Source organism: Salmo trutta, chromosome 4, assembly GCF_901001165.1.
Source record: "Salmo trutta chromosome 4, fSalTru1.1, whole genome shotgun sequence".
Lineage (NCBI taxonomy): Eukaryota > Metazoa > Chordata > Actinopteri > Salmoniformes > Salmonidae > Salmo > Salmo trutta.
This window is the reverse complement of record NC_042960.1, coordinates 65222933-65232191: the sequence shown is the minus strand read 5'-3', so window position 1 is coordinate 65232191 and position 9259 is coordinate 65222933. Positions and strand designations below refer to the sequence as shown.

The window sequence follows — 9259 nt, the reverse complement described above, 5'->3', positions numbered from 1 at the left end:
GGAGTAGGATGGAGTAGGGCAGTAGGATGGAGTAGGGCATTAGGATGGAGTAGGATGCAGTAGGATGGAGTAGGATGGAGTAGGGCAGTAGGATGGAGTAGGGCATTAGGATGGAGTAGGATGCAGTAGGATGGAGTAGGATGGAGTAGGGCAGTAGGATGGAGTAGGATGGAGTAGGGCATTAGGATGGAGTAGGGCAGTAGGATGGAGTAGGATGGAGTAGGATGGAGTAGGGCATTAGGATGGAGTAGGATGCAGTAGGATGGAGTAGGATGGAGTAGGGCAGTAGGATATAAGGTTTCGAAGTAGCGCCGATGTTTGACCGCATAAGTAAATGCAACAAGATCCTCAAAATGTATTATTAATTCGTCCTTTTCAAATACTCCCCCCCCACCCACCCACCCACCCCCCTCTGTGCCTCTTTCTGACTACACATAGCCAACACACTCTCCCCTACCTCACGCACGGACGCTTGAACCAACGCAGCAGCACAGACCGTTTTTCACAGACTGTTTTCCAGCAAAGTCCCCGCGGTCCCGGAGAAAGGAAGGAAGGAGTAAAGAAAAAATAATGTTTAAATCCTGACTAAAAATCGAATGGATTAGCGATCTATTCTGTGAGAGCTAATACGATTAGAGGAGTGTAGTCTTGATACTGTCATTGCAGACATGGCTCTTGGTCGCGGTATGGCACCTTTCTGTCAGCTCCTCGGGGAGTGTTTTCCCTGTCAGTCCTTCGCCGCTACTGGAAATGGCGTTGAGATGCTGCTGAACAAGGAAGACGCAGTGAAGGCAGACGCTGCCAGGGAATAAACTACTACGAATATATGATTACCTATGTTTTTCTTTGGGTTGGATTCTTAGTAGCGGTGGACAATACCATGGTGAATTACCAGAAATATATTACTGTTATGCAGCTGGCTCTGGGGGTGACCTCCTACAACAAAGAACATCATCTTCCTCCCAGGAAATCGTTGTGGTGAGTATGAATATGACTTAGTGCTTCTGCTGCTGCGGATGATTCAGAATCATTATGGGATGCCGCCAGCCAGGCAGTTCAGGTTGAGCTGAGTAGATCAGGAGGGGATACTATAGAGAGGGGAATCCGGCAACGCGCCAAGCTGTCGCCTCCCGCACATCCTTTTATAATAAGCGGGTAATGGTCGGAGAAGAAAACAAAGAGAAACCCGTTATACGGTAGATGCGGTAGCTTGAGCAGACTAAATCTGCAAGATGAGCATTTTGTGTTTGTTTCACTCTGTGATATATATGTCAGAACCATCCAGTGACTTTATCTACCGCAGCCAGCCTGCCCCTCTCTCTCTCTCTCTCTCTCTCTATGCACCGTGTTACAATCATTAGGCTACAACAGGCTAGTCGATATGCTGTAAACTAGGTAAATTCCGCATGCCCTGAGTTTGCGTGCGTGTATGTATGTGCGTGTGTTTGTTTGTTTCCGTGGGCGCGTGCATTAACGTGTACACTAGGGGTGGGTGATAGGCTATGAAGGAGCCAGTGTTTTATAGTGGTTTTTTATACAATAAAGCTATCCAAGTTGAGTGTATTTGTTCAATGCGTTATAGGCTTGTCATTGTTATTTCTGCTCCTCTGTAACCTCATGCTCCTCTGTAACCTCATGCTCCTCTGTAACCTTCTGCTCCTCTGTAACCTTCTGCTCCTCTGTAACCTACTGCTCCTCTGTAACCTTCTGCTCCTCTGTAACCTACTGCTCCTCTGTAGCCTCATGCTCCTCTGTAGCCTTCTGCTCCTCTGTAACCTTCTGCTCCTCTGTAACCTTCTGCTCCTCTGGAACCTTCTGCTCCTCTGGAACCTTCTGCTCCTCTGGAACCTACTGCTCCTCTGTAACCTTCTGCTCCTCTGTAACCTCATGCTTCTGCTCCTCTGGAACCTTCTGCTCCTCTGGAACCTCATGCTTCTGCTCCTCTGGAACCTTCTGCTCCTCTGTAACCTCATGCTTCTGCTCCTCTGTAACCTTCTGCTCCTCTGTAACCTTCTGCTCCTCTGTAACCTTCTGCTCCTCTGGAACCTCATGCTTCTGCTCCTCTGTAGCCTTCTGCTCCTCTGGAACCTTCTGCTCCTCTGTAACCTTCTGCTCCTCTGTAACCTTCTGCTCCTCTGTAACCTCATGCTTCTGCTCCTCTGGAACCTTCTGCTCCTCTGGAACCTCATGCTTCTGCTCCTCTGTAACCTACTGCTCCTCTGTAACCTACTGCTCCTCTGTAACCTCATGCTCCTCTGTAACCTCATGCTCCTCTGTAACCTCATGCTCCTCTGTAACCTACTGCTCCTCTGTAACCTACTGCTCCTCTGTAACCTACTGCTCCTCTGTAACCTCATGCTTCTGCTCCTCTGTAACCTCATGCTCCTCTGTAATCTCATGCTCCTCTGTAACCTCATGCTTCTGCTCCTCTGTAACCTTCTGCTCCTCTGTAGCCTCATGCTCCTCTGTAGCCTTCTGCTCCTCTGTAACCTCATGCTTCTGCTCCTCTGTAACCTCATGCTCCTCTGTAACCTCATGCTTCTGCTCCTCTGTAGCCTCATTCTCCTCTGTAGCCTTCTGCTCCTCTGTAACCTACTGCTCCTCTGTAACCTCATGCTCCTGCTCCTCTGTAACCTACTGCTCCTCTGTAACCTCATGCTCCTGCTCCTCTGTAACCTACTGCTCCTCTGTAACCTCATGCTTCTGCTCCTCTGTAACCTCATGCTCCTCTGTAACCTCATGCTCCTCTGTAACCTACTGCTCCTCTGTAACCTACTGCTCCTCTGTAACCTACTGCTCCTCTGTAGCCTACTGCTCCTCTGTAACCTCATGCTCCTCTGTAACCTACTGCTCCTCTGTAACCTACTGCTCCTCTGTAATCTCATGCTCCTCTGTAGCCTTCTGCTCCTCTGTAACCTCATGCTTCTGCTCCTCTGTAACCTACTGCTCCTCTGTAACCTCATGCTCCTCTGTAACCTACTGCTCCTCTGTAACCTACTGCTCCTCTGTAACCTACTGCTCCTCTGTAGCCTACTGCTCCTCTGTAGCCTACTGCTCCTCTGTAACCTCATGCTCCTCTGTAACCTACTGCTCCTCTGTAACCTACTGCTCCTCTGTAAGCTACTGCTCCTCTGTAACCTCATGCTCCTCTGTAACCTCATGCTTCTGCTCCTTTGTAACCTTATGCTTGAATCTATGCTTCTTAAATTCACTGACAGTTCAGCTACTTTCTCATATACACTTTCATTATCTAACCACTTGTATACAGTCCTGTGTTAAATCATCAATAACTCCCTTTGTAAATTATAGTAAATGTAAGTAATTCATTAATAAAGATTTAAAATGGAAAAAATATATTTTCCTGTCCTGTTTTTCTTGTCCGTTGTAAAACTGTGAAGTGCAGCAGATCAGCAGGCCTTTAACAACCTATCGTGTGTGTCCCAAATGGCAGCCTATTCCCTACGTAGTGCACTACTTTTGACCAGAGTAGTGCACTACGTAGGGAATAGGGTGCCATTTGGGACAACATACATCTACATCTTCATTAAAACATCCCATTCATACTCTTCTCTGTGTGGTTGTGTCTTCCTGTTTCTTGCCTTCCATTTCAAATCAAAACGGCTTTCATGTATTTCTTTGTAAGCATAATTAAAGCATTATGTGTGATTCTATCTCCAGGGCCCGTAGAAAAGGGTCTCACAGTAAAGGAGTGCTGATCTGGGATCAGTTTAGCCTTTTAAATCATAATGAATAAGATTACATGGACTGGGGGGGGGGGGATCTGATCCTAGATCAGCACACAATGTCCTTTATTTAACTACACAAGTCAGTTAAGAACAAATTCTTATTTACAATGATGGCCTACCCCGGCCAAACCCGGACAACGCTGGGCCAATTGTGCGCCGCCCTACGGGACTCCCAATCACAGCCGGTTGTGATACAGCCTGGATTCAAACCAGGCTCTGTAGTGACACCTCTAGCACTGAGATGCAGTGCCTTAGACCGCTGCACCACTCGGAAGTCCTACTCTGAGATGCAGTGCCTTTAGACCGCTGCACCACTCGGGAGTCCTACTCTGAGATGCAGTGTCTTAGACCGCTGCACCACTCGGAAGTCCTACTCTGAGATGCAGTGTCTTAGACCGCTGCACCACTCGGGAGTCCTACTCTGAGATGCAGTGTCTTAGACCGCTGCACCACTCGGGAGTCCTACTCTGAGATGCAGTGCCTTTAGACCGCTGCACCACTCGGGAGTCCTACTCTGAGATGCTTTATGACTACGGCCCTGATCCTCCTGTCCTGTGAAGCTTTATTATATCTACATATAAAGTATCGCAGACAAATCAAATCAAATTTATTTATATAGCCCTTCGTACATCAGCTGAAATCTCAAAGTGCTGTACAGAAACCCAGCCTAAAACCCCAAACAGCAAGCAATGCATGTGAAAGAAGCACGGTGGCTGGGAAAAACTCCCTAGGAAAAACTCCTGAGAAAGGCCAAAAACCTAGGAAGAAACCTAGAGAGGAACCAGGCTATGAGGGGTGGCCAGTCCTCTTCTGGCTGTGCCGGGTGGATATTATAACAGAACATGGTCAAGATGTTAAAATGTTCGTAAATGACCAGCATGGTCAAATAATAATAATCATAGTAATTGTCGAGGGTGCAACAAGCACGTCCGGTGAACAGGTCAGGGTTCCGTAGCCGCAGGCAGAACAGTTGAAACTGGAGCAGCAGCATGGCCAGGTGGACTGGGGACAGCAAGGAGTCATCATGCCAGGTAGTCCTAGGGCTCAGGTCCTCCGAGAGAAAGAAAGAAAGAAAGAAAGAGAGAATTAGAGAGAGCATATTTACATTCACACAGGACACCGGATAAGACAAGAGAATACTCCAGATGTAACAGACTGACCCTAGCCCCCCGACACATAAACTACTGCAGCATAAATACTGGAGGCTGAGACAGGAGGGATCAGAAGACACTGTGGCCCCATCCGATGATACCCCCGGACAGGGGGTACTGATCTTGGATCAGGTCTTTCCCGTCCGTGTAATCTGATTCATTACTCCTACAGACCCTGAAAAACGATCCGTCTTATAAATGTCACTCACTGTTGTGGTAAGCAGAAAATCTCTGCTGTAGTCTGTAGCTGTGGAGAGAGAGAAAGAGAGAAAGAGAAAGAGAAAGAGAAAGAGAGAGAGAGAGAGAGAGAGAGAGAGAGAGAGAAAGAGAAAGAGAAAGAGAAAGAGAAAGAGAAAGAGAAAGAGAAAGAGAAAGAGAAAGAGAAAGAGAAAGAGAAAGAGAGAGAGAGAGAGAGAGAGAGAGAGAGAGAGAGAGAGAGAGAGAGAGAGAGAGAGAGAGAGAGAGAGAGAGAGAGAGAGAGAGAAGGGTTTATGTGCTTACGACAAGATTACTATCCTGTTGAAAAGAAAACAAGACGGTTAATTATCAGTCAGTAAACTCATCGGCACATTGCTGCTGCTGTTAGTCTCTGTCTGACAAAACAAAGGCATACAGTGGGAGATAAATGTCCCCCTCAGTAAAGCTGCGACACTTTCGCATGGCTCCATAGTGGTTAGTCTTATGTCTTTATCAACACTCAATTCATATTAGAACTGATTAGAACAGAATAGTTTCAAATAGAAGAGAAACATTTAAGCCCGTCTTAACAGTGGGGAGGCTCTCTGATGTCAGTGCAGGTCTAAGCCGGTCTAACAGTGGGGAGGCTCTCTGATCTCAGTGCAGGTCTAAGCCGGTCTAACAGTGGGGAGGCTCTCTGATCTCAGTGCAGGTCTAAGCCGGTCTAACAGTGGGGAGGCTCTCTGATGTCAGTGCAGGTCTAAGCCGGTCTAACAGTGGGGAGGCTCTCTGATGTCAGTGCAGGTCTAAGCCGGTCTAACAGTGGGGAGGCTCTCTGATCTCAGTGCAGGTCTAAGCCGGTCTAACAGTGGGGAGGCTCTCTGATCTCAGTGCAGGTCTAAGCCCGTCTTAACAGTGGGGAGGCTCTCTGATCTCAGTGCAGGTCTAAGTGGGAAGACTCTCTGATCTCAGTGCAGGTCTAAGCCGGTCTAACAGTGGGGAGGCTCTCTGATGTCAGTGCAGGTCTAAGCCGGTCTAACAGTGGGGAGGCTCTCTGATCTCAGTGCAGGTCTAAGCCGGTCTAACAGTGGGGAGGCTCTCTGATCTCAGTGCAGGTCTAAGCCCGTCTTAACAGTGGGGAGGCTCTCTGATCTCAGTGCAGGTCTAAGTGGGAAGACTCTCTGATCTCAGTGCAGGTCTAAGTGGGAAGACTCTCTGATCTCAGTGCAGGTCTAAGTGGGAAGACTCTCTGATCTCAGTGCAGGTCTAAGTGGGAAGACTCTCTGATCTCAGCGCAGGTCTAAGTGGGAAGACTCTCTGATCTCAGCGCAGGTCTAAGTGGGAAGACTCTCTGATCTCAGTGCAGGTCTAAGTGGGAAGACTCTCTGATCTCAGTGCAGGTCTAAGTGGGAAGACTCTCTGATCTCAGTGCAGGTCTAAGTGGGAAGACTCTCTGATCTCAGTGCAGGTCTAAGTGGGAAGACTCTCTGATCTCAGTGCAGGTCTAAGTGGGAAGACTCTCTGATCGCCTTCATTTTCTGTGCTCGTTAATAGTAAGGGTGCTAGATGATGTCATCCTATCTCACGTCATTGTATGTTGTTGTACTGTTACCATCGGGTCTTATTCAACCTCCTCGCATCTTGCTCTTGTAAACCCAGTACTCCCACTCATTCCACTCAATGTTCTGCATTGACTCGAATGGGAATGTCCGTTCTAGTAACGATGTTTCTATCCATGAAACCCTACTCCAGTAACCAGAGAGGGATGAAAGTCACCACATTCCATGCAGGGACCAACCATAGAAATACAATTCCTAGAATGGCCCCCCCAGACCACAGCGTATGAATGGTGAAACCCCGTTCTAGTCATTCAAATTCTATGGGACCGACAACCATGCAGGGCCGATCCCAGTTTGATCCCTACGAGTCCCGTTGATCCTAACCCTTCAATGTTTGCAGACCTGTAAGGTAGAATCAACATGGTGGAATCTTTACCACTACATCACAGAGTTTACCAACCCAGAGGTGTATCATCGCGTCTCGAAGCAGACTCGACACACCAGACCAGGCTTTAGGGTTTGGAAAGTCAGTGGGATAAGTAAAAAACAATTGTCCTTAGTTGTTCATTTTCTCGAATTCTTAAGGAGCCACTTAGATTCGAGCCAATGACTTCAGTAGCTGATCTATAGACATGACCTATAGGCATGACCTGTAGATTAAAGGCATGCCCTATAGATTAAAGGCATTACCTGTAGATTAAAGGCATGCCCTACAGATTAAAGGCATGACCTGTAGATTAAAGGCATGCCCTATAGATTAAAGGCATGACCTGTAGATTAAAGGCATGCCCTATAGATTAAAGGCATGACCTGTAGATTAAAGGCATGATTTATAGATTAAAGGCATGACCTGTAGATTAAAGGCATGATTTATAGATTAAAGGCATGCCCTATAGATTAAAGGCATGACCTGTAGATTAAAGGCATGACCTGTAGATTAAAGGCATGCCCTATAGATTAAAGGCATGACCTGTAGATTAAAGGCATGCCCTACAGATTAAAGGCATGACCTGTAGATTAAAGGCATGATTTATAGATTAAAGGCATGCCCTATAGATTAAAGGCATGACCTGTAGATTAAAGGCATGACCTGTAGATTAAAGGCATGCCCTATAGATTAAAGGCATGACCTGTAGATTAAAGGCATGCCCTACAGATTAAAGGCATGACCTGTAGATTAAAAGGCATGATTTATAGATTAAAGGCATGCCCTATAGATTAAAGGCATGATTTATAGATTAAAGGCATGCCCTGAGCTTAAAGGCATGATTTATAGATTAAAGGCATGACCTGTAGATTAAAGGCATGATTTATAGATTAAAGGCATGACCTGTAGATTAAAGGCATGTCCTATAGATTAAAGGCATGATTTATAGATTAAGGGCAGTCTGTCAGCCTGTTGTTGCTCTGATCAAATGCAGCAGCTCTTTATCTCTAGGCCTGTTTAGTTAATCACATTCCTTAGTCATACTCTTATTAGCCTAATTCTTCCCCCGGGACAGAGAGGAGAGGAACAGAGGGAACTGGGACAGAGAGGAGAGGAATAGGGGGATCTGGGACAGAGAGGAGAGGAGAGGAATAGGGGGATTTGGGACAGAGAGGAGAGGAATAGGGGGATCTGGGACAGAAAGGAGAGGAATAGGGGGATCTGGGACAGAGAGGAGACCTACCTACCAGCACTGTTACAGACCAGGCTATAGGTTACCTACCTACCAGCACTGTTACAGACCAGGCTATAGGTTACCTACCTACCAGCACTGTTACAGACCAGGCTATAGGTTACCTACCTACCAGCACTGTTACAGACCAGGCTATAGGTTACCTACCTACCAGCACTGTTACAGACCAGGCTATAGGTTACCTACCTACCAGCACTGTTACAGACCAGGCTATAGGTTACCTACCTACCTACCAGCACTGTTACAGACCAGGCTATAGGTTACCTACCTATCAGCACTGTTACAGACCAGGCTATAGGTTACCTACCTACCAGCACTGTTACAGACCAGGCTATAGGTTACCTACCTACCAGCACTGTTACAGACCAGGCTATAGATTACCTACCTACCAGCACTGTTACAGACCAGGCTATAGGTTACCTACCTACCAGCACTGTTACAGACCAGGCTATAGATTACCTACCTACCAGCACTGTTACAGACCAGGCTATAGGTTACCTACCTACCAGCACTGTTACAGACCAGACTATAGGTTACCTACCTACCAGCACTGTTACAGACCAGGCTATAGGTTACCTACCTACCAGCACTGTTACAGACCAGGCTATAGGTTACCTACCTACCAGCACTGTTACAGACCAGGCTATAGATTACCTACCTACCAGCACTGTTACAGACCAGGCTATAGGTTACCTACCTACCTACCAGCACTGTTACAGACCAGGCTATAGGTTACCTACCTACCAGCACTGTTACAGACCAGGCTATAGGTCAATAAAAAACAATTGCTCTGTCGCCTTGGCTAAATTAAAACAAATTCCCGTGGCCCTGACGCTGAATAAAACAAAAGTACCATTTTCCTTCTATCATCCAGTTGTATGCTCTGACCTAGTCGAAATTGTCTGCGTCCCACCAGTGGGTCCCGACCCTCCTTTTGAGAAACACAG

At 47.0% G+C, this 9259-nt stretch overlaps 1 protein-coding gene and 1 long non-coding RNA gene across 6 annotated transcripts in view; one reads left to right on the top strand and one right to left on the bottom strand.

Moving 5' to 3' along the window:
• Nucleotides 1-465: 465 nt before the first annotated feature.
• Nucleotides 466-9259, top strand: part of LOC115192877 (tight junction protein ZO-1-like) — a 168074-nt gene continuing 159280 nt past the window's right edge. For all 5 annotated transcript variants that reach the window (XM_029751799.1, XM_029751798.1, XM_029751802.1 and 2 more), the window contains exon 1: nucleotides 466-978. In XM_029751799.1, coding sequence (XP_029607659.1) covers nucleotides 827-978 — 152 coding nt within the window. In that variant the 5' untranslated portion in view covers nucleotides 466-826. The remainder of the gene's footprint in view (nucleotides 979-9259) is intronic.
• LOC115192879 (uncharacterized) overlaps nucleotides 4756-9259 on the bottom strand; it is a 55071-nt gene continuing 50567 nt past the window's right edge. The window contains exons 2-3 of the long non-coding RNA XR_003878005.1: nucleotides 5107-5144; nucleotides 4756-4797 (exon numbers count right to left, since the gene is read on the bottom strand). This is a non-coding gene — a long non-coding RNA (uncharacterized LOC115192879). The remainder of the gene's footprint in view (nucleotides 4798-5106; nucleotides 5145-9259) is intronic.